The sequence below is a fragment of the Archocentrus centrarchus genome, chromosome 17 (genome assembly GCF_007364275.1).
Source record: "Archocentrus centrarchus isolate MPI-CPG fArcCen1 chromosome 17, fArcCen1, whole genome shotgun sequence".
NCBI classification, from domain to species: Eukaryota; Metazoa; Chordata; class Actinopteri; order Cichliformes; family Cichlidae; genus Archocentrus; species Archocentrus centrarchus.
The window spans coordinates 18,039,279-18,065,586 of record NC_044362.1 but is presented as its reverse complement, the minus strand read 5'-3'; the positions used below and the strand labels follow the sequence as shown (position 1 = coordinate 18,065,586).

General features: G+C 39.3%; 1 protein-coding gene across 3 annotated transcripts; it reads left to right on the top strand.

Annotated features, from left to right (window-relative positions):
- Positions 1 to 25,711, top strand: LOC115795505 (oxysterol-binding protein-related protein 1). Of its 3 annotated transcripts, XM_030751466.1 has the most exons (27): positions 1 to 135; positions 231 to 316; positions 418 to 492; positions 702 to 813; positions 930 to 1,015; positions 1,421 to 1,565; positions 1,766 to 1,833; positions 3,891 to 3,935; positions 4,162 to 4,235; positions 4,590 to 4,653; positions 4,811 to 4,912; positions 5,015 to 5,134; positions 5,464 to 5,542; positions 6,885 to 6,991; positions 13,206 to 13,374; positions 16,172 to 16,361; positions 18,726 to 18,801; positions 19,601 to 19,735; positions 19,956 to 20,053; positions 20,197 to 20,379; positions 20,460 to 20,567; positions 20,950 to 21,039; positions 21,224 to 21,350; positions 23,431 to 23,547; positions 23,679 to 23,802; positions 23,890 to 23,980; positions 24,480 to 25,711. In XM_030751466.1, exons 1-27 carry the CDS (start codon positions 12 to 14, stop codon positions 24,580 to 24,582), a joined length of 2,898 nt encoding a protein of 965 aa, XP_030607326.1. In that variant the 5' UTR covers positions 1 to 11; the 3' UTR covers positions 24,583 to 25,711. The 3 variants fall into 3 exon arrangements, with proteins under 3 accessions (XP_030607326.1, XP_030607324.1, XP_030607323.1); XM_030751464.1 differs by lacking the exons at positions 1 to 135; positions 231 to 316; positions 418 to 492; ... (9 more) ...; positions 5,464 to 5,542; positions 6,885 to 6,991 and adding an exon at positions 7,502 to 7,658 and having other exon boundaries at positions 24,480 to 24,596; XM_030751463.1 differs by lacking the exons at positions 1 to 135; positions 231 to 316; positions 418 to 492; ... (10 more) ...; positions 6,885 to 6,991; positions 16,172 to 16,361 and having other exon boundaries at positions 13,304 to 13,374; positions 24,480 to 24,596.
- The last annotated feature ends 597 nt before the right edge of the window (positions 25,712 to 26,308 follow it).

The following is a 26,308-nucleotide window of genomic DNA, read 5'->3' as shown; positions in this document are numbered from 1 at the left end:
GAAGTTCAGTGATGGAGGATTGCACACTGGAAGACCAACTTCTCCTTTATGCTAAAGAGGGCAATTGTCCTCAAGTTCAGAGGCTCCTTCAGTCGAGGATCCACCAAAACAGCTCTCTCAACATCAACTGCAGATGTAAGGCGGGGGAGGATGCTGTCATCCAGCTGCCCTCGTGTCACATGTAGCTCGAAATTTGCTAATTTATCTTTTCTTTTCTATCACTCCTGCAGCTAGTTCTAAAACCTGCTCAGGATGGACACCTCTTCATTTGGCCTGCAGCTTTGGACACAGAGATGTTGTTGAGGAGTTACTGAAGGTGAGAGCAGTGGATGAGTCACATCATTACCATGCTTTTTGTGTTCAGGCCTTGCAGCCAGATAAATGGCTATATTTACTAAATAAAGATTGCATTTGCAGGCAGGGGCTGATGTGAATTTGCAGAATAACTTGGGTGACACACCTCTGCATAAAGCAGCATATGCTGGACGAAAGGTGAGGACATCTATCTATCTATCTATCTATATATATAAAATGTGTAACTGATGTCTGCACAGTAAATTGTGGCCTACCATCTTCTTCTAACCTAATGTCAGCTGGATCAGCTGTCACAGACACATATAATATATTTTCTCATCTCCCACTGAAGCTTTTGAGTGAAATGTGATGGTCAGTTTTTTTTTTTTCCCCTTTGGACCCTTAAGGAGATTGTTCTGTTGCTTTTGCGTTTTGATGCCTGTGCCAGCATAATCAATGGAACAGCTCAAATCCCTAAAGATGTTACAGAGGACGATGAAATCATTACCATGCTTGAGGGTATGAAATCATTGGGAGCTTTTCTTTCTTTTTTTTTTTTTTTTTTAATGTCTGATGGTTTCTCATTACTGAAGATCAGCTGCCTTTGTTCTCAAGTACTGATTTGGTTTGTGCAGCTGCAGAGAGGAGAGAGGCAAGGCGGCATGAGGAGAAGCTTCTGGAAGCAGCCAGAGAGGGGGATATATCCACTCTGTCTAAATTGGTTAGTGTCTGACCTTTCAAAGAAGTTTGGCAGAAAATAGTATGCTTTAAGAGCATCTCTCAAAATTTCACACATTTAACAAGTGCCTTGGGGCCTCGCACACGCTTTAGTTGTCTAAGAGGTTGTTGAGATGCACCACTGTTATTATAAATACTCTTTATATGATTTGATATTTGTACAGTTTGACTGGTCTGATGTTCAATCGGGAAGTGACTAATCTGAGTCGAAAACAGTCTGGTGTGTGGAAACTTGCATTGAATCTTGCTACTTTTTTTTTTTTTTTTTTTTCCTGTGCATTCTGTCTTTCTGTCTTAAGACTGATAATTGAAATAGTTTGACGTATGAGAAAGGTTAACAACATTCTCCTGCCTGTTTTCTGTGGTTTCATTGATTTCAATTTCACAGTTCACTGGGAAAGAGGCTCCAGATATCCACTGCAAGGATTCAGTGGGCAACACACCTTTACACTGTGCAGCCTACAGGGGGCAGAAGCAGTGCGTTATAAAGCTGCTCAAGTGTGGAGCCGACCCTAGTATCAAGAACAACAATGGTACATCACTTATCTTGTTCTCATAATCAGCTCCTATTATTCTGACTACTTAATTTGTTCCGCTGTGTTTCTAATGGTTGTTTTAGAATCACACTTTATTTTTTTTTTTTTAACCATGGTAAATATTATATTCCACTGTTTTTCTTCCTAGGAGGTGTCAAAAGGTGCATAATAATTTGTGTGGCTGGTGATTTTTGCAGATCAGACTGCATTGGACCTGGTGTGCACTGATGAACTGAAACAGATTCTTGCAGCGTATAAAAATAAGGTAAGATCAAATGAGTAGACTGTAATGAGTCTCTCTCTCCCTCTTTGGATTATTAGGATGGGCTCTGCTAAAAACATCAAAATTGACAGGTTTATGTGTTGTGCTCTTTGAGTTATCAGCTTCAGATAAGATTACTCATAAATGTGGAATTTCATTCATCATCTGCTCTTTCACTTATTTTCAGTGGAATTTTTTTGTTTTTGTTTGTTAAGCCATTTTCAAGCAAAACAACGGCACCTATCTTAAGGGATGAACCAGTGTTGTCCACACATAACAGAAACTTTAAAACAATTTTAAATTGTTTCTTTAGGTACTGTGTTACTAGCAGCCTGCCACAAAACACATTTGTTCCCATTTCTTTGGATGCATCTATGAAAAAGGCCAAAGATAACACACAGTTTGACGGGCATAAAATGGCATTTTTGCACCAGCAAGGTGATTCGCAAAGAGCTTTTAACTCGCGTAACTTAGTCTGGTGTGCAGTGTGTTCTTAGAAATTTTATGGAAACTAGATCAGTGGAAGGTAAATGGAAAAATTAGTGTCTGGACTAAAAAAAAAAAAAAGCTATCTACAGTATCTGCAAGTCATGTGTTTAAGAAATAGGAAAAATCCAGCAAAGATCTGACACAGGATCTGAGAGATGCTCCAAGAGATGCTCCAATCCCAACTGACACAGGACCTGAGATCTGCCTCTTCAGTTGATCCATCTACTGTTTACTGAGGCAGAAACAGTCTCAGTGGAAGGGTGGCTGTCAAGAAGCCATTCTCAAGGGAGGGAAGCTGGGAGAAAAGGCTGAGGTGTGTCAAATTACAGAAGAACTGGATTGAAAATCAATGGCAGCAGGTCTGATGGAGGGACAAACCCAAATTAGAAATTTTTGGTTCAAATCCTCATCAACATGTTAGAGAGGTGCAGCAGTGAGTGTTTATGGCCATCTGTAAAGCACAGTGGAGGCTCTGTCATGGTTTGGGGCTGCATTTCAGCCAGTGGTGTTGGGGATCTTGTCAAAATTGAAAAGTACCATTAGATTTTGATTCACCACGCATGGATCAAACTGTCTGTTTGGCAATAGCTTTGTTTTTTTGTTTTTTTTTTTTACCATGCCAACAGTCCAAAACACACTGCCAAAGCAGTAAAAGCATACTTGGATAGAAAAACACACAATGGATCGACCTCCCCAGAGCCGGACCTTAACGTGATTGAAGCAGTGTGGGATCATCTGTACTAAGAATGGAACAAAAGCCTTCAAGAAATCTGGAGAATAAAATAAATTACGTTTTAATAAATGACTGTATCTACTTCCCATTTTCCTAGCAAAATAAAAAGAAATGAGGTGTGACTCAAGGCTTTTTTACAGTACTGTATCTGGTCTCTACTCTAGTACCACATTTTAGCTAATGTAATTTAGCTTTTTTTTTTTTTCCCCTTGGATAGTTCACAGTGAAGATAGACAGACAGGAAAGTGGGGAGAGAGAGAGAGGGAGGAAGACACACAGCAAAGGGCCACAGGGCAGATGCACCACTGCCATGTGGCATATATGGTCACCTGCTCACCCACCGAGCCACCCGGGTGCCCCATGTAATTTAGCTTTAATCTAATGAACACAACTCTATGAAATTTACTGACCTTATTCTTGTTTCTCACAGGACTAAACAACCCTTCACTGGGAACTTGTTGATTAAAATTTAATAACACATTTTATTGTATCTAAATCCAGTAGCTTGTGTACTTCACATTAATCAGATATTTGCAGTTGTCTTTTAGGGAAAATATCTCAACTACATTACATCAGCACTTTCACTTTCTCATCTGTGTGTTCACACACAGTTATGGTGACTGTGGAGAAAAAGCTTTTATTAAAAAAAAAATATGTCAGCCTTGCTGCTGTCTGTATTAAAGCTGCATTATAGGATATACAGAGTATTGCAATATCATGGTCTAATTATTTTAAAAGGCTGCATACTGAGCTGTTGGGAAATTAAATATATTTCATTTACTCACAAAGTATCCAACCCTGTCTGTACACAAGACTGAGATTTATTTTTCTTATGCAGGATGTGAACAGTCGGGTGCAGAAGATTGAAGGACCTCTTTGGAAGGTATCCAGTTATTGATGTTCCCGGCCAGCTCATGTTCAGACTGTAACCTTTACGCATTAGATGAAATGGATTGTGCTTTATATATATATATATATATATATATATATATATATATATATATATATATATATATATATATATATATATATATATATATATAAAATCAGTCAACACAGAATATTGGTATTTATTTACTTTATTTGTTGCATTATTGTTTCTCTGACAGAGTTCACGCTTTCTCGGATGGCGATCCCACTGGGTTATAATTGAGAATGGAACTGTCTCCTGGTACCCTAGAGAGTGAGGTCATTTTATCAGCAGATTTTATAAAGCTAAAACTCTGATATTATTTATTTCACTGTGTGTAAAATGTTGTGTTTAATCCAACAGTGCAATATTATATTAAAAGAAAAAGAGCATCTCATAATTGTTACTAGAGATGAAGTCACCTGTGGTTTATCAGTTATGCAGCGGACACTTATATTAAACAGTTACCACATCTGCAGTGTAGACAAGCTAATGCTGCTTTTATGTTACTGTGTGTGTGTGTGTGTGTGTGTGTGTGTGTGTGTGTGTGTGTGTGTGTGTGTGTGTGTGTGTGTGTGTGTGTGTGTGTGTGTGCGCGCGCGCACTTTCATCTGTCTTGTTTTCTAGAGCTGATGCACGGGCTGGTGTTAGAAAACAGGGCTTTAAGTCTCTTTCACAGGCCTACTGCATGGTAAGTGGCCGAGGTTGGAGGTGGTTTTCTGTGAATCTGTATTACCCCACATGGATGCTCAGTCAATACATGTCTCATTCATTTTCCACTTCTAACATGATGTTTTACATCTATTGCAGTAACAGAATCATTAGCTATTTCCTGTTTGTCATTCCAGGTCAAACCGTGGGATCATTGCTTCTTCACACTCAGGTGCTTTGATGACACTGTGCATTATTTTAAGATCCCCTCACAGACAAATGCAGTGGCGACAAGAAAAGTGAGATGCAATTGGTCGTCTTCTCATTAGAACCTACCTCTGCAAACTGTTATCTGTGTGAATAGACTAACATGTGAATGTTGCTAACATTTATCCTGTTAGAGATGGCTGGATGCTTTTGAGGAACATGCATCCTACAGCACTCGCCACTACGCTGAAGAACAGATTATCGATGATGCTGTCAATGATGTATCAGTGAGGAACCTTAAACACTCTCTTCAGGTAAGATCAGGTTCAAAACGGTGCAGATTGGTTTATAGCTGGTTTATAACTCGTCTGGCCGAAAGACTTATGAGCTTATGCCATGATGAGGAGTCTGTCCGTCTGGCCAAAAGAATCACTATTCCTTCAGGAGTATTAATCAGATTTTCGTGAAACAAGATTTGTCCTTTGAAATGACTGTGAGCCTCCTTGACTTCTCAGTAAATTTAATTCTCTGTGCCAGCCAGTGACAACAAAACATTTGTTTCTTTCTGTACTTCACAAATTAGCTTTGTTGAGCTGTAAAGGGCTTCACTATTAAGTGCCCCTCTTATCCTAAATTTTCACAGGCAGCCCGGGCCTGCCAGCAGAAGTTGGAGAGTGAAGTGTCAATATTTTTATCCATGGTGAAGAATGAAGAGAATTATGGTAAGTGCCTCAGTTATTACAGTGTCCAGACATTTTGGGGGAGTTTTTTTTTTTTTTTTAAGAGTTCTAAAACAATCCATCCATTATTTTCTGCTGTGAGGCAGCAGTGCTAACCATCGTGCCACACCGCTGACCTTTACATCACTTGTCATGGAAAAATTGGGGAAAAAATTTCCAGACCTCAAAACAAAATGTCAAATTCAGTTTTGTTTTTGTTTTGAATTTGACATTTTGTTTTGACCAAAATCTCCTTATTCTTATTCCTTCTTCTGGTCTTTTATACACTCAGAGGCCTCGTCATTCAGGCCAATCAAATGGCAGCAACTCAGTGCATTTAGGAATATTGATATGGTCAAGATGACCTGCTGAAAGTCAAACTGAGCATCAGAATGAAGAACAAAGGACCAGAGAAGTCCAGTGTGCCAGCTCAAACTTGGGTATTAAGTGTGAATTAAGTTTATTTGCCTAATAAATAACAATTTCTGGTTGTAAACACGTTTTTGACAGATGTCTAAAATGTGTTTTCTTGTTTTTATGACAGGTGGTCTAAATTTGTTAAAAACTGTATGTATGTACTATGTATATAGACATGGTCAAGACAACCTGCTGAAGTTCAAACCAAGCATCAGAATGAGGAAGAAAGGTGATTTAAATTATTTTTTGGCCTTTTACGGCTTTATTTGATAGGAAATAGTGTAGAGAGACAGGAAATCAGGATGAGAGAAATGGGGGAAGACACACTGTAAATGGCGACAGGTTGGGACGTAAACCTGCACTGTCTGCACTGGCACGCAGCATACGTGGTTGCCTGCTCATCCGCTGAGCCACCCTGGCGTCCAGTAATTTAAATTCTTTGAATGTGGCGTTGTTGTTGCTGTCAGACAGGCTGGCCTGAGTATTTCAGAAATTGCTGATCTACTAAGATTTTCCCACACATCCATCTCTAGGGTTTATAGAGAAAATATCCATTGAGCAGCAGTTCTCTGGGCAAAAAAATGTGGGTGCAGGAGGTTTGGGGAGAATGGCCAGACTGCAACAGCAACTCAAAAAACAGAAAGAGGGGGGGGGGGGATACGTCAAACCTTTAAAGTAGATGAGCTACAACAGCAGAAGACCACACCAGGTGCCACTTCTGTCAGCTGTCAGAAATTAAGGCTACAATTTGCACAGACTCACCAAAATTGGACAATAGAAGATTGGAAAACACTGCTTGGTCTAATGAGGCTCAATTTCATCATAAAATCATGGCAACAATGAAAAATTTTAATCATGGCAAATTGCTTATTTTATATACTGTAAGCTAATACACATACATGCAATCTTCTTTTCTTCTTTTATAAAGGATTGGCTGGACCTCTTCTACTGAAAGCAAAAGAGACAAGTGAACTTTCCAGCGTTACATGTGCTGCACTCCATCTCTGTCTTGAACTGCTGTCCAAACAAGAGGAGGTAAGGGAAACCTCTTTGTCATTTTGGGTTGGCTAAGCTGAGCCCTGCACTTGATGTAAATAGAAGTGACCGTTGTAGATTACCTGTCCCCTCATTCATATACCCTCACCCACATGCTCTTCTCCTATTGGCTGAATAAATTATACTGACAGATTTACAAAATCCTCAAGCCCCTCCCCCTTACGTTAGCTCCTTCACACCAATCAGGTTTGTAGTGTGTGTGTGTGTGTGTGTGTGTGTGTGTGTGTGTGTGTGTGCGTTCTTGTGTAGGTGCGTGCACATACCATTCCCTATCCACCTGTCTTGGTGGCTGTGCTGTGCCCTTGGAGGAGTACTAGAACAGTGTGGTAATCACTGGCACGTCTGCAGGAAGGACACAGGAAAGATCCGCTTTTATGCTTAGGTCTGCATTCAGCCTGCAGATCAGTGCAGACGCACACAGGCAGACAGTCTGGGACTCGCATCCACACACTCACGCTCAAGGGAAAGGCTGTGCATTTAGCGAGGGAACTCAAGCGTTTGCATATTCACTGGCTCAGCCGCTGCTACATGTATTCACCCTCACATAGTGAAAATACTCTCTTGCACGCACATTTCCACATGCCAGAGCATCCGAGAACAGGAGAAGAAGAGACAGTGGCAGCACTTTTCTCCAGCATCTACACAGGTAAAACTAAAAACAACAAAAACAAACTGTTTTTTTTCTTTTGCTTCTTTGATTTCTATTGTGAGCTGAACAAATGTCTGTGGTTGCCATGGGCTGATCCCGTGTCACTTGGCATTTGAAGTTTGAAGGCATTTGAAGTTTGTCACAATTGAATTTGATGTTTTTTGGAGTATTGCTGATTGGAGGGTTGGTCTGAAGCATTGGCGCCAGTGAGGGTTATTCATCAGTATGCGGCGGTCATTTCTGTGGATTTAATGATCTGAATTTAGAGTGTGAAACTGAGTGTTTGAAGTGGCACTGAATGCTACACTGCTCATTACATCTTTATAATGAGATCATCTTATAAAGTAATGAATTCTGTCAAGTAGAAGCATAGACAGGGATTGATTAAATTGCACTGAGGATCCATTTGATGTGGTAATAGATAAATGGAGGCATTCAAAATAAAGATTTGTGGGTTTGACTGTTCAACTATTCTTTATGTTGCACCTAATTAATTCATTTATTTCATTAGCAGTTGATTTTAAATTATCTCTCTAAAAATACTACACTGTCTACTGTGTGATATACACTTAGGCTGAAAACGATTAATAAGGTAACAGTCTTTGCTATGGAGACAAAACAAAGGACTTGAGTGTTAATGCTAATTAAGCTTGCACAAGGGTATTTAATATTGCGCTATAATTCCTAAATATAGCATGTTTACACAGTGCATTGACAAATGATAATGTATTCATACAAACTGGAAACAACAATGGTCATGTCACTAAGACTAACTGGGATTTGTCAGAACGGGAAGGCTGAGGACATTCACTGGAATCTCCTCAACCAAACATTGAAAATGTTGCAATAAAGGAAGGTGAATTACTTTCTGGCAAATGGATAGTATAGGAAATGTCTTAACAAGCATGTTAAATCTACTGATGTCATGTTAAACTAAAGCAACTGCATGTACTAACTGGATTATATTTTCTATAGTGCTGAGATTGCCTTTATTAAGCTGTATTAGCTCTAATCCCACATTTCCATTGTCCCACCCCAGACGCTTCTGTTGGTGACACTTAGACATTTGTTTCCTACAGTTCATGGCAGTAGTCACATGCTGCTGTGATTGCACACGTGTATAGTACAGAAGCTTACTGCTCAAAGGGTTTTGCAGCAAATACAGTACAGTCCTTCAGTAGCGTAGATGTGGTCTGACCCATTTCAGCAGGCGCTGCAGAACTAAAGTATGCTAGTAGATGTGCCACATTTATGCAGTACATGTAGGGCACACTGTGGAACCTTCATGAGGAGTTTGACAACTCTCACATATAACAGAGATTTATAGGCCCTACTTTGCTTGGTGTTTGTCAGGTAACATGCTTCCACACCTGTCAAGAAAATGAATAGAGGATTACAGTGGTGACATGCAGAAAAGCAGATCTGTCACTTTGTATTGGTCTGATTTCAGGATAATGGCAGCAATTATATTTGTTTGATTGGAGTGATTTATGGGTTTTTTTGTTTTGTTTTTCGTAGTCTGTAAGAAAGCCATTTGACCTTTAGAGCCTTGGGGGCTGTATCAAAGATGGTGTAGCATTTGACCTTTGTTCAACCGTTGCCACATAAGTAACAAACTTGTCCTGTCTCACACAGGAAAGTCTTTACTGGCTTTGTTTCTGTTGTGGCTGATTAGTGTGTGAATATTTATGTACTCAATGCATTTAGGTATGTAGACATGGTCAGGACAACCTGCTGAAGTCCAAACCAAGCATCAGAACTGGGGGAGTGGTTAAGTCACTTTGAATGTGGTGTGTTTGTTTCTGTCAGACAGGCTGGTCTGAGTATTTCAGAAATTACTGACCTGCTGGGATTTTCCCACACAATTATCTCTAGGGTTTATAGAAGATGGTCTGAGAAAGAGAGAATATCAATGAGGAGCAGTTCTCTGGGAGGATGACCAGACTGCTTCAAGCTGATAGGAAGGCAACAGTAACTCAAATAAACCCTCGTTACAACCAGGGTATGCAGAAGAGCGTCTGAATGCACAGCGCGTCAAACCTTGAAGAAGATGAGTTACAACAGCAGAAGACCACACCAGGTGCCACTCCTGTAAACTGAGAAAGCTGAGGTTTACAACTCAGACAGACTCATCAAAATTGGACAATTAAAATATTGTCCAATATAATATTAAAATGTTGCCTGGTCTGATGACTTATTTCTCCTGACATTTGGATGGTAGGGTCAGAATTGGGTGTAAACAATATGACAGCATGGATCCATCTTGCATTGTATCAATGGTTTAGGTTAATGTGGTGGTACTGTATAATGGTGTGGGGATATTTTCTTGGCACACTTTGGGTCCCTTAGTACCAGCTGAGCATGTTTTAAAGTCCACATCATGTTGCCTACCTGAATATAGTTACTAACCACGTCCATCCCTTTATGACTGCAGTGTACTTATGATTATTTAGGCATGATTGGTTATGTTTAGAGAGATGCCTGGTAGTATGTTTTTTCTTTTTCTTTTTTTCTTAAGTGCTTACTACATCTCTTGCTGCAAAGGTACTCTAGTGAATACCTCCCTTTTCAAATACAGTTTGATATATACTTAGTGTTACAGTCCACTGTGTACATGCCTCAGAGATTTGCTTTTGCTTCAACAGAGAGTATATTTTAGTACGGAGTAAAATTTTTACCCTTTGGGGTGTTGGCCAAGGAGAAGCATCCCTCCCAGGCTCCAGTAACAGCTACAGCACAGAGCCTCAGCAGGGCTTAAAATAGCACTGTTTGTGCTCAAGCGAGAGGATGCAGTGAGAATAAAAGAGCTGGCTGGGATGGTTACACAAATGTTCCATTCCTGGATGGGCTCTCACACCACGTGCCTGGGACAGGGAGTGTTGGGACAGGGAGTGTTAACACAGGCTCCTACACAGGAAAATGAGTCACCTTAAACTACAGTATATATTATATTGATTGTTCCTGCACTCCTTTTATGGTCACACATTTGGCATATGAAATTGTGTCAATGTTCCTGCTTTTGATTTGATGAGAATAAAATTATATTTTGGCAAATTGGCAGACGGGCCCCTTGCAGACGCTTTAAAGCAAAAGCATAATACTGATTTTTGTTTTTTTCTTTCCAAATCACTTCATAGAGCATGCCATTTATTTTTCTAGAATCATGACACAGTGTGAGAATAATGTATATTATTTGTCTGTATGCCAGGATCATAGATGTTTTATGAATTTAAGTTTCCACAAAGAACAAGTCCTAAATTAGATGAGCACACATTCAGCAAGAGAGCTAGAATGAAAAGGCTTCTTTAAATATAGGTGCCAGACTCACAGACTCAATGCCAGACTCGTTCCCTGGTGTGGGGAAAAGTGAAAATAATCTTTGCCAAAATCAGCTCTGGGTCTGACTAGTGATAAATATGTGACTTTTCTTTTAACCAAGACAGTAATTTATGCATCTAGCCCTGCATCCCACTGGATTCCCTACTGATCTGAGTAGTAATTGGCCAGTACCAGCTATATTAGATCAATCTCAATCTCCAAACTTACTCATTCACAGACTTTGCGACATGTTCTTCTTAAACCATGTGGTCTCAGGGCTGTCACACTGTCAAGTGCAGAAGGGTCGCTTAAAGCCACTTTTAGCCTTTTACACACACTTTCTAAAAAGGCCTGTGGGAATGATATGCTGTTCATAGCTTTGAAGTTAAACACTCGGTTACCTAGGGAAGCCCAAAAGATTCAAAGAGAGCTGTAAGCCAATAGGCATGGAGCAACAATGAAATCTAAGGAATGCCCACATATGCAACATTACACGTCCAGTTTATTAATCAATCATTTCTTTTATGTATTTAATGAGGCTGTTTTGACCAAAATAAGTACATTTATTTGTCAAAGATCCTTTGTCCACTCTGGCACAAGCAAATATTTTAAGTTCCTTGGCCATTTAGAAAGGAAAAAATGTCAAATATAGCACCAGTTGTGTTGTGGCATTGTCAAGGTTAGCATCATGCATTCCCCAAAACTGACTGCACAGCAAGAAAATAAATGGTCTCCAACAACAATTTACTGTACACATTTATATACAGTAAATTGATTATGGCTGTATAAATTTAAATAAACAGTGTGGCTTCAAATATCCTGATCAGATGTTTTATGAATGCATAGATCTGCAAATTTCACATTGCACATATCACCTCTACTTTGTTGGATTTATGTACAGTATATTGAGATTTTACTGGATTAAGTGACATCTTTTTGAAGCCTGCAATTTACATAATAACCCAGCTGGAAGTTGCAGTTCCGGTTGTGCTGACCTCCCATTTGCCAGTTGGGATCGATATTCATTACAAATGGCTGGTTCAGGCTCTTTGGAGTAGGCATGCTATTCAGCAAATAAGTAAATGTGTCTGGGTTTTCCTTGCCTCGTTCCTGTTAAGTATATGTGGCTGATTTCCACCACAGAGGAGCCTGAAGCAGTTTATTTTTAAGCTGCTAACTGCAGTAGGACAGTGGTCAATCAGGGCTATTTTGTATACACAGTATGGTGTATTTTGTTTTTTAAAAATAACCACAATCAGTATTTTTCTTTTGTCCACTATCAATACTTTAAAGGAAATATTAGATTATTTGAAAATCTGAAGCAGAATCACCTCTTCAAAATCTTAGATTTTTCATGTTAATCATACAACATCCTCACAGGGATCACACACTATCTTCATGATGGCTAAAACCGTATAGATCAAAGGGACATCAGTTAACCACACATACAGCATTAAAGACATGAATTGTAACCTAGACAATAAGCTAGACACACCAGTAGCTGTTTCTTTTTGCGTATCTGGGCACGCACCTTGTACTGTAACACATCAGGCACTAGAAGAGATGACAGAGAACTTTTCATCTTTAGTCCAAGACACTGACCTTGATGTCCGGTCTCAGATTTGCACTGTGATTTGCAAGCTCGTGTTTCTCAGTCTCAGCTGCCTTACTCAAGGTGACACTGGAAGTTTATCAAACTGGGAAGACTGTGCTCCATGTTTATTTTGCCATAAGTTTTTAAAGTGAATTTACAATGACATGTTAAAGTGTTACCTATTTTTAAAGAATATTTGGCTGTTAAAGCTTTCAATCATATTTTCATCATTTTGTTAGAGGCTGTGGATTCTCATTTGGTTTCTGACTTCTGTTCATAAAGCTTGAACATCAGCAGCATTGGACAATAGGACAGACTGAGCTGGGCTGTCACACAGTAGCCTGGCTCAGGTTCCTTTGAAGGGACACTCAATCCTGGGCTACAGAGCTCTCAGAGAACAGGGTGTTTGGTTCCGCCAAGAAGAAACCCAATCTATGGGCAGGGTTAAAACAATGACCTGCAATCAGAACCACAGACATGCACACAGTAAAGTATTAATCTGCTTGTTCAGCTACCATTATCACATATTTGAGCCCATTTTTTTTTTTTTTTTGCCAGTATGTTAGGTTGGCATCTATGGGCACAGTCTCTTCGGTCACTTAACCTTCTGTGTGGTTGTCCTGTGTTTGCAGGTGTGGAGCCTGAAAGTAGAGCAGGAGGTGGAGAAGAACAAAGCTCTGACAGAAGCCTTGGAGACTTTGGCAACTGAGCACCATGAACTCAAGCAGTCCTTGAGTAAGAGGAGGAGATCATCTACCCTCAGTACCCTCACTGAAGATGACTTCTATGATGCTGTATCAGGTCAGCAACCTCCTGGTGAAAGTAATCAGTGATTCTGTGAATATTATAGGAGGGTTGCACAAAGCCAGTACATCAGTGTGGTGCATCTTATTTGTTCAAAGGATACATAAACTTAACACAGAAAGTAACAGAATTTGTGTTTGGTTGATTATTTCTTTGTTGTAACAATGCTTCTTGCCAATAAATGTTATACTATTGGAAAGCCTGTTTATTTCCTCTTACATGGTGCCACATTTGTAAGGAAAACACATTTGTGGGTTGAGCAGCAGAGTTGAGTATGTGTGTTATGCCCTGGAAGAAACTTGACAAATATTCCCTACCAATGCCAAACAGCTTATTCTGCTACTGACTCTTTTTTTTTTGGTGTCATTTATTGGATTAGATGACTGAAGTCTGAAGAAACAAGACATATTGGCAATTTAACATTTTATTCATTTAACAAACGGGAGCCTCAGCAGCATGTGGAAGAACCATACACAGCCACAACAGCCTGGCACCACCACCTCATGCTGGTCACCAGCTTGCTCACACACTGCTCCATTCTTCAACCAGCATTTGTTGCAAGTCAGCAAATGTGGTTGTGTTGGTCACTCTGGTATGAACAGCATTTCCAAGCTGATCCCACAAGTGTTCAATGGGGTTGAGGTTAGGTTGCAGAATCTCATCTCGATATCTCTCTGCATTCAGATTGCCTCCAATGATGACAAGCCTGATTGTCAAAATGAGTCAATAGCAGAATCAGCTGTTTGGCATTGGCAGAGAAGATTTGCCAAGTTTTTCATGGGCACAACCCACGAATGCATTTTCCTGACAGATGTGGCTACACTTACCGGGAAATAAACAGGCTTTCCAACTATATAAAGAACTGTATAAAGACCAAACACAAATGTCCTTAGTTTTATATACCGTAGTTTATATATTGAAGTTTTTCTACTACCCAGAGACACTCCACCGCTGACTCGAAACCATAAAATGGATTTTAAAATTAGGCTGATTTTTTTTTTTTTTTTTTTCCCCACTTTTTGTAGAATTTGTGTTGTAGATTAAATTTTAAAAGAAGAAAATGGTGTTTTTACTTTGCCGAATATCCCATAATAAGCTTAAAAATACTTGTAGAACTGTCTGCATATTTATGAGTAATCAAAAAACTGTATTTGTTGCAATTTCAGAACCTAATTTCAGTACTTTATAAAGTCCAATTTGTCAGAAGTTTCTCTTTTGCTATATTTTGGGTGAGTCATCAAACTGCAATCATCTGGATTTGGACAGGTAATTGGAAATCTGGTAAAAGGACTGGTACTTATATACCACTTTCTACTCTATTTGAGCTCTCAAAGCACTTTCTTACTTCAAGCCTCATTCACCCATTCGCACATACAAGTGTTTTTTTTCTATGCCTAAGTGCTTTTAACCTAACATTCACACACTCACACTCCAGTGGATGCATCCGACCAAGGGTTCAATATCTTACACAGCTTCAACACGCAGACTAGAGGAGCTGGGGATCAAACCACTGACCCACTCTACCTCCTGGTGTCTTTCTCCAGATTGTGGTATAAGTCTGGCCCAAAACCCAGACTAAGCTTCTCCTGAAGCGACTCCAGCATTGCTTCAGCTTTGTGCTTTGGGTCATTGTCATGCTTAAATGTGAATTAAATCCAGTGTTAAGTCACATGAACTCTGCAACAGGTTTTCTTCAAGGACCTCTCTGTATCCAGCTGCATTAATCAATCAGTCAGTTCTAACCGGTCTTTCTAAGAAGCACCTCCATAAATAAATGTTGCCACCATTCCGGTTTATTCTAGGGATTCAGCTTGTAGTGTTCACCAGGCGTAGCACTTGAAGATGGGGTTTTGTCTCATTACGCTATCTTTTTCCTCATGCTCCTCTAAATGCTTTTGCATCGAGTAGATGGTTGCCCTCCTTGAATGTGCAGTGGACTTCTTAAGCCCTTCTTGCACTGTTACTCAATTTGGCTGCACAGATACCTCTTTTTTTTAAAAAAAAAAAAAAAAGGGGGCAACTGGTGGTTACAAAAATTCTCCCGTGGAAACTCAGATCATTAGAAATAATTTTATACACTTGCCCTGATCAATACCGTTCCACGGTGTGATTGCAGAGGTCTGCAAAGAGGTCTTCATGGCTTGGTTTTCATCCTGATAGGTAGTGTGTATGTTGTGACTGTAGTCTTCAAAGTTATGTCTTGTCTATTCAAGTTTTGCATTAGAGAAATTATAATTCTAGACATCTTTAAAGGATAATCATAGCAAGCAGGATGTACTTATCCACAATTTTAGTTGTATGTGCAATCTCATCACTTGTCTGTGTTCAAATAGGGCATGCTTATTATGCAGTGTTATATTTCCTTGTCCATCCATGCAGGTGTTGAATGAAATTCTTTCAACACATATTTCCAAATGCAGTATATGAACACACAATAAGCACCAATTTCAGTCAAGCATATTCAGCTCTCCTTATTCCTTTTGGCTTTGTGTTTGTGACATTAATGTCAGTGACGTTGCTTTCTATGGGAGGAGTACCATCCAGTGAACACAGAGCAAATAATGTCACAGGAAATGAATCCTTTGTGTGGCCTCTCATTGGAACACAATCCTCAGGTGGGGTTTGGCATGACAGCAGGGAGGGGGGAATTTGGAGAGGAACTTGAGCACAAGTGCTTATTTGCAGGTAGTACACTGTTGAGGCTGGAGGGGTTTTTTCTGAGGGAGCTACTGGAACCTGGATGTGAAAGCGGTTTGGTATGACCTGGCATCTGCCTCCTGTCATCATCCCACAGAGTCTGAGTCGGAGCACTCGTTGAGCGGCTTCCTGTCTGTGGCCAGTCACTCCTGCGAAGAGGACGAGGGGAGAGACATCCCCTTTCTCAACACCCTCTGCCATCCCAGCGCACACAGGGGGCCTTCCAGAATGTCAGGGGAGGGTAACTGTGGCAACCAGCCAGCCCAGTACAATGGAGTTAAGCACAGGTGGGACATGTTTCAGTTATGATGTCATGCTTGTTTACTGGATTAAATGATTGGAACTCTTTCCAATACAAAGGCATCCAGGCTCGGTGCTCCACAGTCAACCTGCTCACTGCTATATGAAAGACTTTAAGTTAGTGGTTGCAGGATTCAGTGTAATGCATGTTTACTTTACTAAATGATGAAAATTTTGTGGATTTGATTTATTTTTTCATCATGGTGACAGGCTGCAGACCGCAGTCAGCAAGAGGATAGGTCAGTAGGCAGAGTTGCTGTAATGGGAGACCAGCTTTCCACTCCAGTTTGTTTTTCTCGTCAGGTGTTTTTTGCTCGAGCATCCAGTCCACAGAGAATAGCCTGTTTTGTTTTCCCTGACAGTTCCAACTCTCCAAGCCAACAATCGGTTCAGTGCTCAATGCGTCTTGCTGTGTTGTCGTGAAGATTTGACACTCTCTTTCATTTCCTTGGATGCTGATTCTGGCTTGGCCTCTCTTCCTCAATCCAACAAGTGATCCATGAATAATTAAGCATGTGCTGGCTCGGAGTAGAGTTGGAGAAAAGGGCTGCCTGGCTAGCTCTGTGTGCATATGTGTGGGCTTGTGTGTGTTGTGCATTAAAGATTTATGAGGTGTCTGTTTATTTGAAATTAATTCTGTCATTCAAAGGATGCCTGTCAATGATTGCCTGCAGTTTGCTGTAGTTTTTTTTTTTTCTTGTATATTGAGTCACTTTGCTATGAATTCTTTACAAGATCATTTTATTTATTAACCAGGAAGTCCTATTGAAATAAAAACTCAAAAATGCTACAAATACATCATAAAATATAAGATTTACAATATAATATACAATATACAAATACCCATAACATAAAACTTTAGTAGCTTCTCAAGAAAAACATCCACAGGTCTCCTTCACTGCATTCTTTATGATGCTTTTAAAGTCACCAGTCGATAGAGATGCGTTTAAATTAGTCTTTCTTTAAATTATTTCACGTCAAGTAAATCAGTTTTCCCATATCCATCAGAACTCCAAATACACCATCTTAAAATAAACAAATATACATATTTAGGCCTTTTTGCCTTTAATGGATATACAGGAAGTAGAGAGAGTGGGGAAAGATGTGCAGCAAAGGGCCACTCGAACCCTGGCTGCTGACTTCCAGCCCTAAGGCATACGATTACCTGCTCACGCCATTCACGAATTTCTTTCTTCAAAATATTTAAAGCTTCACTTGTACAGAACATCACACCTCACTTCCAGGTGGGCTTATGTTTCAGTAACCTCAGCTGACCAACACAGTTTCCCTTAAATGTGTTTTTAACTGTATTTTGGAAATACTGAAAGATAAATGAGCATTTCTGGACACATTTAACGGTAAATATGTTAAATTTAAGCACCTCGATTAAAAAATAATATTCAAAAGCTAAGAAAGCCCACTGGTCCATGTACAGTAGTAGATGTGAATTAATTAGAAAAATAAAACAAAACACTTTAATGTTTCAGTCTAATGAAAGAAATCCATCCATGCTTAAATACATCTTGGAGTAGAGGCTAGTGGAACAAAAAATAGGCCAGAAGTATGGTCTGCCATGCATCACTGCTCTGCTCATCCTACAGATGGAGCAAACCCCCACCCCACTCCACCCCCAGCTCACTGTTTATTTAGCTGAAGTAATGGCTTTTATTTGTGTGTGTAGTTGCTCCAGCACTCTATTTTTCAAACAAGGACACCATCTGCCTCCAGCTACAGTACCTGTAAAACAGTCCATACTGCAGATGCTGGCAAGACTGCAAGCTAAACTCAGTCACAGTGATGACTGAATTTTATGACCAAGAAAACACAAGCAAGCACATTTGAATCTAAACTTTCAGATATGAGAAGTGTTTTCAACAAGCCACATATGCAAAAAGAAGAATTGGAAGGGAGCGTATTATAGCCAACACACTCAGAGCTGTATATCCATTCATGGGTATTGCATGAGGCTGAACAGACCAGTTGAAAGCTCATTAGCTTACAGGTGTCGGATAACCCTTTTTCCCAAATGGTTGGTTGAGCTAAGCTGTCTGCTCTGAAGCTTTTAAATAGCGCAGCTTTATACACACAGGAGACAAATTAATGTTTTGGGTTTTTTTTTAATGTGTGGTTTACCCAAAACTTTTTCTCAGTGCCACATTTGAAAAGAAAAGCTATTTGAGCGTGGATGAGACCTGTCACCTAGTATGAAGTGACAGTGTTTGCCTGCTTTGAATTGCACAGCTGAGACAACAAGGGATGTAGTAATTTTCCATATGTTAATAAAGCTGGACCATATGATATAGGAAAGCTTCTCTGTGTTTATCCTTTTTTTTTATATTGCTTTCACACAGAACAGCTCTACCGGCTCCCATGTTCTCCAGGAATGACGTGAGCATCTGGAGTATCCTGAAAAAATGCATTGGCATGGTGAGAACTTGTGCTTTAGGACCCTAATCCATGGCTGTTTGTAGAGAATTAATCTGGACATGAGATTTTATAAAATAGACTGCTGAATAAGAGCCAAACTCTGATTTTTAAGAAGTGAAGTGTTTATGATAGACCAGCACTTTTAGTTTAGACATTTTATTTACCGTACATTTTTAAAAAGGCAAAATGTAAGACAATAAAGTGTAAGATGTGGAAGTGAGATGAGTAGAGATGGGGTTTGATCATCCTCGGTCTAAAATATAATCAGCCTGTCTGTGCAGCTGTACTGTTCAGTAGCACAGCGAGTTCAGTTTGTTTTTCAAAGAGGTCCGGGCTGAAAGGCCTTGACCCGGCCAAAAAAAGCACACCATTACATGGTTACAAAAATGCTTAAATTGGGTATAACAAAAACAGAGATGGGAGCAAAAAAAAAGTAAATTGGGACAAACAAGGAAAATAATAGAAGATTATGAATAGTAACACTACACTTTTAAGCTACAGAATTATTTTAAGCGTCTCCCAGGGAGAGAAAAAAAAAGACTTTGTGTGTTCTGAAGGTTTTTCCATGAACTTGGAGAAAGTTGTTCTACCTGAAAAAAAAATCCCTGGGTACCCTATAGATGTGGGATGGGGGGGGGACATGACAGCTGTTTGTAATGGAGTTCACTGAGTAAATAAAACTACATCAGTGCTGTTGTCTCTTTAGGCTTAAGTTTGCTAATAAAGTAGAAACAAGATAATGAAGTAGAGAAGTCTTTGCCCTAATGGTCCTTTTATCTTCCCCAATGCTTCTTTGCAGGAGTTATCAAAGATTGCCATGCCTGTGGTATTTAATGAGCCTCTGAGCTTCATCCAGCGGCTAACAGAGTACATGGAGCACACCTACCTCATCCACCAGGCAAATGCCACAACAGACTCTGTTGAGAGGATGAAGGTACCACAGTGCCTATATCGCTTTTCTTAAATAAATGAGCAGATGCATTTTTAACATTAGTGATGCCATTGATGATTTCAATGAAATGAAATCGCTGTCCTCTCAGTAAAGTGCTGAACTATTACTTAAATGTATGCAGAGCAGCAGAGGCTTCTTGACACTATCAAAAATGGAATTAGTTGCCTGTAATTTGATGATCATAAAACGATGCTCTGTGTAGTGTGTTGCAGCATTTGCTGTGTCAGCTGTAGCATCACAGTGGGAGAGAACTGGGAAGCCCTTTAACCCACTCCTCGGGGAGACCTATGAGCTAATCAGGTAAGACAGCAGACTCATTAATATTCGTTGGCAAACCTGTTTTATTAGCACACCTATGCACAAATCAGTTTGAGTTCACCCTAGACGTGTATTTTTGTTAATGAACATTCTGCAGTGTCAAACGTACATCTGTTTTCCATCAGAGAGGATTTGGACTTTAGGTGGGTGTCGGAGCAAGTAAGCCATCACCCTCCGATAAGTGCCTTTCACGCTGAGGGCCTCAAGGAGGATTTTGTCTTTCATGGTTCCATCTACCCCAAACTCAAGTTTTGGGGAAAGAGCATAGAAGCTGAGCCCAAGGGAGTAATCACACTGGAGTTGCCCAAGTAAGTTCATACTTAAGACTTGGGGGTTGGTTGTTGTTGTTTTTTCCCCCTTTTTACTGAGTGTTTCTTTGTCTCTGTAGATATAATGAAGCCTACACCTGGACAAACCCCACCTGTTGTGTCCACAATATCATTGTTGGCCAGCTTTGGATTGAGCAGTATGGCAACGTGGAAGTGATCAATCACAAGTAAAAGACATGCTTTTTATTGCAATGTTTTCTATATCTGTGTAACATGTTTGTGCAGTGCATTTACAGGCACAGAGACTTGGATGTAGGAGAAAAAAAATAAATAAATATATATATATATATATATATATATATATATATATATATATATATATATATTATAAATAAAATAAAATAAAATAATTCATTAATAAAATTAATTTTATTTTTTTCCATGCTCTGCAGAAGGAATGTTGATCTACTTTATAAACCTTAAGCTTATTGATCATGGAAGCAGAACTGGGACAGTTGCAGGAGCAGGCTGATTAATGTTTGAAAGCCTCCGCTTGCAGGAGGAGAATCGTGAAAGAGAATTAGTAAACAGGCTGTCATTTCGTTCCAGAACTGGAGAGAGATGCAGCATGACGTTTAAGCCCTGTGGTCTCTTTGGAAAAGAGCTGCATAAAGTTGAGGGATACATCCTAGATAAAAGGTACCTTCATGAGTTATTGATATTTGGTATTGCATGTCAGAAGTAAGTCAATTTGTCATAAACTGTTACTTCGTCATTTACTTTGTAATGTATAATACAGTGGATATGATAGGAATTTTAGCGCTTGGTATTATCGTCACCTGAAGCTGTGATTTATTAATATTGGTTCTTTGTATGTTTGCAGCAAAAAGAAGCTCTGTGCAATATATGGCAAATGGACTGAATGCCTTTACACAGTAGACCCTGCTACCTTTGATGCACACAAAAAGACTGAAAAAAAGAATCCAGATGAAAAAAAGGGCAACAAGCAGGTACTATATTTGACTGCTCTCAAAGTCACCTGTGCTCTATTTCTGTTGGTTCCACTGGCTTGTAGGCTTATCTATTTTTGATTTAAAAAGAAATTCCCATATATTTTCAATATTTCACCAGGTAAACTGTATTATTTGGTATCTGGTTATCTCATTTCTTTATTTATTTTCAAAAGCTGGGCTACAGCTTGGATACAAGCTGAGGCTATAGCCCATACTGTGTATGCTGCACTGAAGGTCCAACAGACTCTCCCTGTTCAAATGTGCTGATATTGTAAGGTACATGTTGGCATATAATACTTATTTCATAAATGCATCTCAGTTTGACATCATTTTAAAATAGAAATTGAAAATATGGTTGTGTTTAGTCTGGGTCATTTATTTCTATATCTTTATCACTAACAACATAGTGCCAGAACTGCTAATGTTCGCTATTCTCTAAGAGTGGCTGTGTTTTGTTAGTTACTGCAGGTAATTACTCTAAATTTAAATGTATGCTTGATTGAATAGGAAATTGGTTTCAAACCCATCTTCCATGGAGATGACTTTGTCCATGTTGCTAGCTCACCCTTTTTAATGGTGTGCGTGTGTGTATATATATATATATATATATATATATATATATATATATATATATATATATATATATAAAAATGCATCCACAGTTGACTGAGCTCAATTGCATCTTCCACCTGTAGAGACTGCCCTCTGGTGGTATATGCTCTGCAGTGCACACCACAGCATCCGTTTTACTGGGAGTGAAAAATCCCCTATTGATGCTTGTAAAAGACCTGCTTTACAATAATCCTGTGATACTGCCTATTGATGCATATAAGTCTGGCTGCTTTAACAAGTAAGCCCATGAATATTTTTATAAATTCCTACAAAGTCCACTAAACCAAAAACAAAAATGAGTTGATATTTGGCCTTAAAACACTGCACTATTTGCAGACCCAGGAATCTTCCATATCTTGTCACAATTCTGTGTAGATGTTTAGATCTGGGAACCAGGTGGTTGCAGGTAATTTGTCATGTTGCAGAATGATTTGAAACTGATCAGACACTTATTTATATATATTATTTAAAGCATAAATTATCATTACCAAAACCCTCAAATTCTGCAGACATTCATCATTAAAGCACTCTTCAGCCTTTTAGCAGATTGCCTTCTGTTAGGGTCATTATTATTATTATTATTATTATTATTATTATTATAATAGAGTGCCTCCTTTTTGGCTGCAAATATTGCTTAAAGACCACTTCTGAACAAGACTGTTGCAGGGTCAGTTATTTATTCTGCTAGTTCTAAGCTGATGGCACTGCTGAATCTCTTCCAGTTTTACAGGGGATCCTTGCTTTCCCTGTTGCACTCAGTTTCTTTCTTTCTTTTGTCTGTTTAGGAGAGAAACATCTTATATTCATGATCAAGCTGTCACTTCTTTGCTTTTTAATAATGCTTTCTTCACCCAGATTCTCCCACCCACCCAGCTGTTTCTATTTCAGTTAATGTTTCAGTTCAACCTACATATCATGTTTTTACATGTAATTCTTCCTGTTGCGTGCTTTATGTGGGACAGTGGAATCTATCAGCTATGTACTATTTTAGTCTATTTTACAGCATGCAAATATCTTACTGCATCCTTGCATTTTCTTAACAGTTTATCCAATTTAGGGTTGAGGGTGGTTGGAGCCTATTGTAATTGCCATAGTGTGAGATGCAGGGAACACACTAGTCAAGTCTACCGCAGGGCTAACACGCTCACCTACGGCCAATTTAAATTCACAGATTAACGTAACATCTTATTGGCCTGTGGGAGGAAGCCAAAGAACCCATGCAAGCACAGGGAGAACATGCAGACTCCACACAGAGAGGCTCTGCCCAGCTAGCAGGTTTGGACCCAGAACCTGTGATAACCACAGCACACCCGTGTCTCCAACTGAAATAGTTTACTATTTGCAAAGTGGCGCACTATGCAGGGTATATCAAATAGCTGGCCAAGACAAATGTTAGCGTGAAGCATCTGTAGTACTTGAGTTTGTTTTCGCTCCATACTGTATGTGTGTCTCTCTATGGCGTTAGACCAGTGTTGATGAGGAGCCAGAAGAGATGCCTCCACCTGATACTGAGACAGTGCAGGTCATCCCAGGCAGTGACCTCATCTGGAAAATAACGCCACGGCCAGCCAACTCAGCCAAGGTACAAGAAGAAATATACGTGACCACAATCAGATCGGTTTTTAATATTTTGTTCTAAGTCTCTTTCTTGTGTCTGTGTGTGTGTGTGTGTGTGTGTGTGTGTGTGTGTGTGTGTGTGTGTGTGTGTTACAGTTCTATGCATTCTCAACATTCGCCATGCAGCTAAACGAGCTAGACAAGATCATGGAGGGAGTCATTCCTTCCACAGACAGTCGTTTCAGACCTGACATTCGCGCCATGGAGAATGGAGACATAGGTGCAGTGTATGATCTTGATTTCCTGTGCTGAGTCTGCTAAATGTAATCTCTGGCGGTATTCAGTTTACTGTGTCCACTTCTGTTAGATCTGGCGAGTGCAGAGAAGAAGAGACTCGAGGAAAAACAGAGGATGGCCCGAAAGAATCGCACAAAATCAACAGAGGAATGGAAAGTGAGGTTAGTCATCTGAGAAATTAGATGTTTTTGCCCCATTGTTGTTTGTGTGTGCGCTTTCACTGATCACCTCCCTGTTGTTTTGTTATCAACTATGCATTTCACTTATTATACTTGAAAAGGAACACTGCACTTGGTCCAAGGTTTGGTTTTCTGCCTGATATTTGTTCTTGTTTGAAGTGCTGCACTACACCACCCTCCTCAGGACACGTGCCTCATGCACAGCTGCATGTTTTGTTTTGTTTTGTTTTCCTTGGTTTGTGTGTGTGTAATTGAAAGAATTTGTCAAAGTCACACAAAGATTCTGGTCTTCACTATTGTCCAGCTAAAAAAAAAACAAAAAAAAAAAAACACTAGAAACTTTTTTCATTTGTACACCATGAACGTGTGTTACGCTTATTGTTTGCGTGTGCATGTTTTGTGTGCCGTTCTATTTATTTATTGTTATTTCTAAGTGCTGTGCTCATCTTAAATGAATTTTCTCACTGTTAAAACTCTTCAGGTGGTTTCAGCAAGGACCCAACCCACACAACAAAGCTCAGGACTGGATCTACTTGAAAGGCTACTGGGATAGGAATTACCCTCAGCTGCCTGACATTTACTAACAAGTTAAAAAAAACAAAAAAAGTTACATGCATACAAACTGTATGAATTTCCATTTTACCTCCTTTGGACTTCATTTGCTATACTGGGGGTTGTGCTCCCAGCGTAAGCAACAATGTAATAGAGTGTAGAACAACAGATAATGTGTTGGTGTTTGGTTTAAGGAAAAAAAAAATCTTCAGGCAGTGAAAAACTGAATGAACCCGGAGATGTATAATCCTCAGTAGATCTGTGTGAGTAATAAAGCACAATGCTGTCTTTTGCTTATTTATTTTGGTTCTTCTTGACCACTCAAGGTATTGGCATGTCCTGGAAAAAAAAAAATAGAATGTATTTTTAGAATGATTTCATGTTAGATAGATGGAGTGTTCAAATAGCAACCTCAGTTGTGCTGTCTGTAGTTTGTGTATAATTCATATTTGGTCATGAAAACATTTTGCTCATCGGCATCAGCAGCTAGGATGCAGAGTGCGATGGTTGTTAAACTCAGCTTTGGCACTGATTGACACTTGTGCATGCATACTGTTATGCAGTGCAAAGTATTAAAATAGATCATTTTGGTACATCTGCCTCTGTTTTCACTTCCTGTTATGAGTGGAGCAGATATTTAGTGATTAATTGAATGTTGCTAGGCTTCTACAGTCAAGTGAAAATCTGTCTGGCTGTTTATAATAGTATATAGAGCATTTAACAAGAATGATGGCCACGACTATGATAGTAAGACTTGTGTTTTAATAATAAATGGTAAAATATCCTAAAACCCCATACTATGTACTGTATAGATGTGTATAGCAATTAACAGCATTGTGGATGTCTACCTGATTCTGTAGACAGCACTTTTTTTCTAACTACTGAAACTACTACTACTAAAAAGTGTTGATATAGATTAGAATAATTGGTGATAGTCTTAGTACTATGTGCATTGATGTAACTAAAATACAACTATTTCAAATGCATGTGCATCACTACAACTATGCAAGCCTTACCTCCTATACAATTAAGCACAGAATATCCATTCTCTCATGTAACAATAGCTGCTACATGTATACGTTTTAGTTGTGTCATCACTCTTTTGGTTATTTAAACAGAATTTCTATTGTTGCTAAATAAAAGCTTAATGTAAACTGAAAATTCTGGTTTTGTTTTTTGTGCACAGTTATGGTCATGAATGTTAAAGGTTCTATAAATTCAGATGTGCAGTTGTAACTCAAACAACCTGGTCACCCAGACATCAACTCCTGTAATTTCTTCTTCCATCAAGATTTTGCAGTGATGAACTGTGGAAGTCAGCAAGGATTCATAGAACTCTAGTTACATTAGTAATGCCTATTGGAATTTATTCTTCATGGTTGCCAGAGAGTGTGTAACACTTCAGCCTGACACTGCAAAGGTACATAAAGAAGCTCAAGCAGCTGCAGTACAGCTGTCAGTCAGCTCTTTAAAAGGGCCCAGTAGCCTGCATGCTTGTGTAGTAGTAGCCTAACAGCTTAGTTTATGGGTCTCCGTTTAGACGTGTGACAACCTTTTCTATGCCCTATTTATCCTGAAAAAAAACAAACAAAAAAAAAACTTAAGAGCCCAGAAGAGACACTGAACATATAGCAAAAAGGATTCACTCATCTGCCTGACATCCCATTCTTAAGCTATATGGTTTATTATGACGTCGGCCCACCCTTTGCAGCTATAACAGCTTCAAGTCTTCTGAGATGGCTTTCCACAAGGTTTAGG

Excerpts from the sequence above, each read along its gene's own strand:
- LOC115795505 (XM_030751466.1), top strand. The coding sequence starts at position 12 with ATGGAGGATTGCACACTGGAAGACCAACTTCTCCTTTATGCTAAAGAG. Across the intron at positions 20,568-20,949 it reads GTGGAAGTGATCAATCACAA|AACTGGAGAGAGATGCAGCA; the intron begins GTAAAAGACATG and ends ATTTCGTTCCAG. Across the intron at positions 23,981-24,479 it reads ACAGAGGAATGGAAAGTGAG|GTGGTTTCAGCAAGGACCCA; the intron begins GTTAGTCATCTG and ends AAAACTCTTCAG.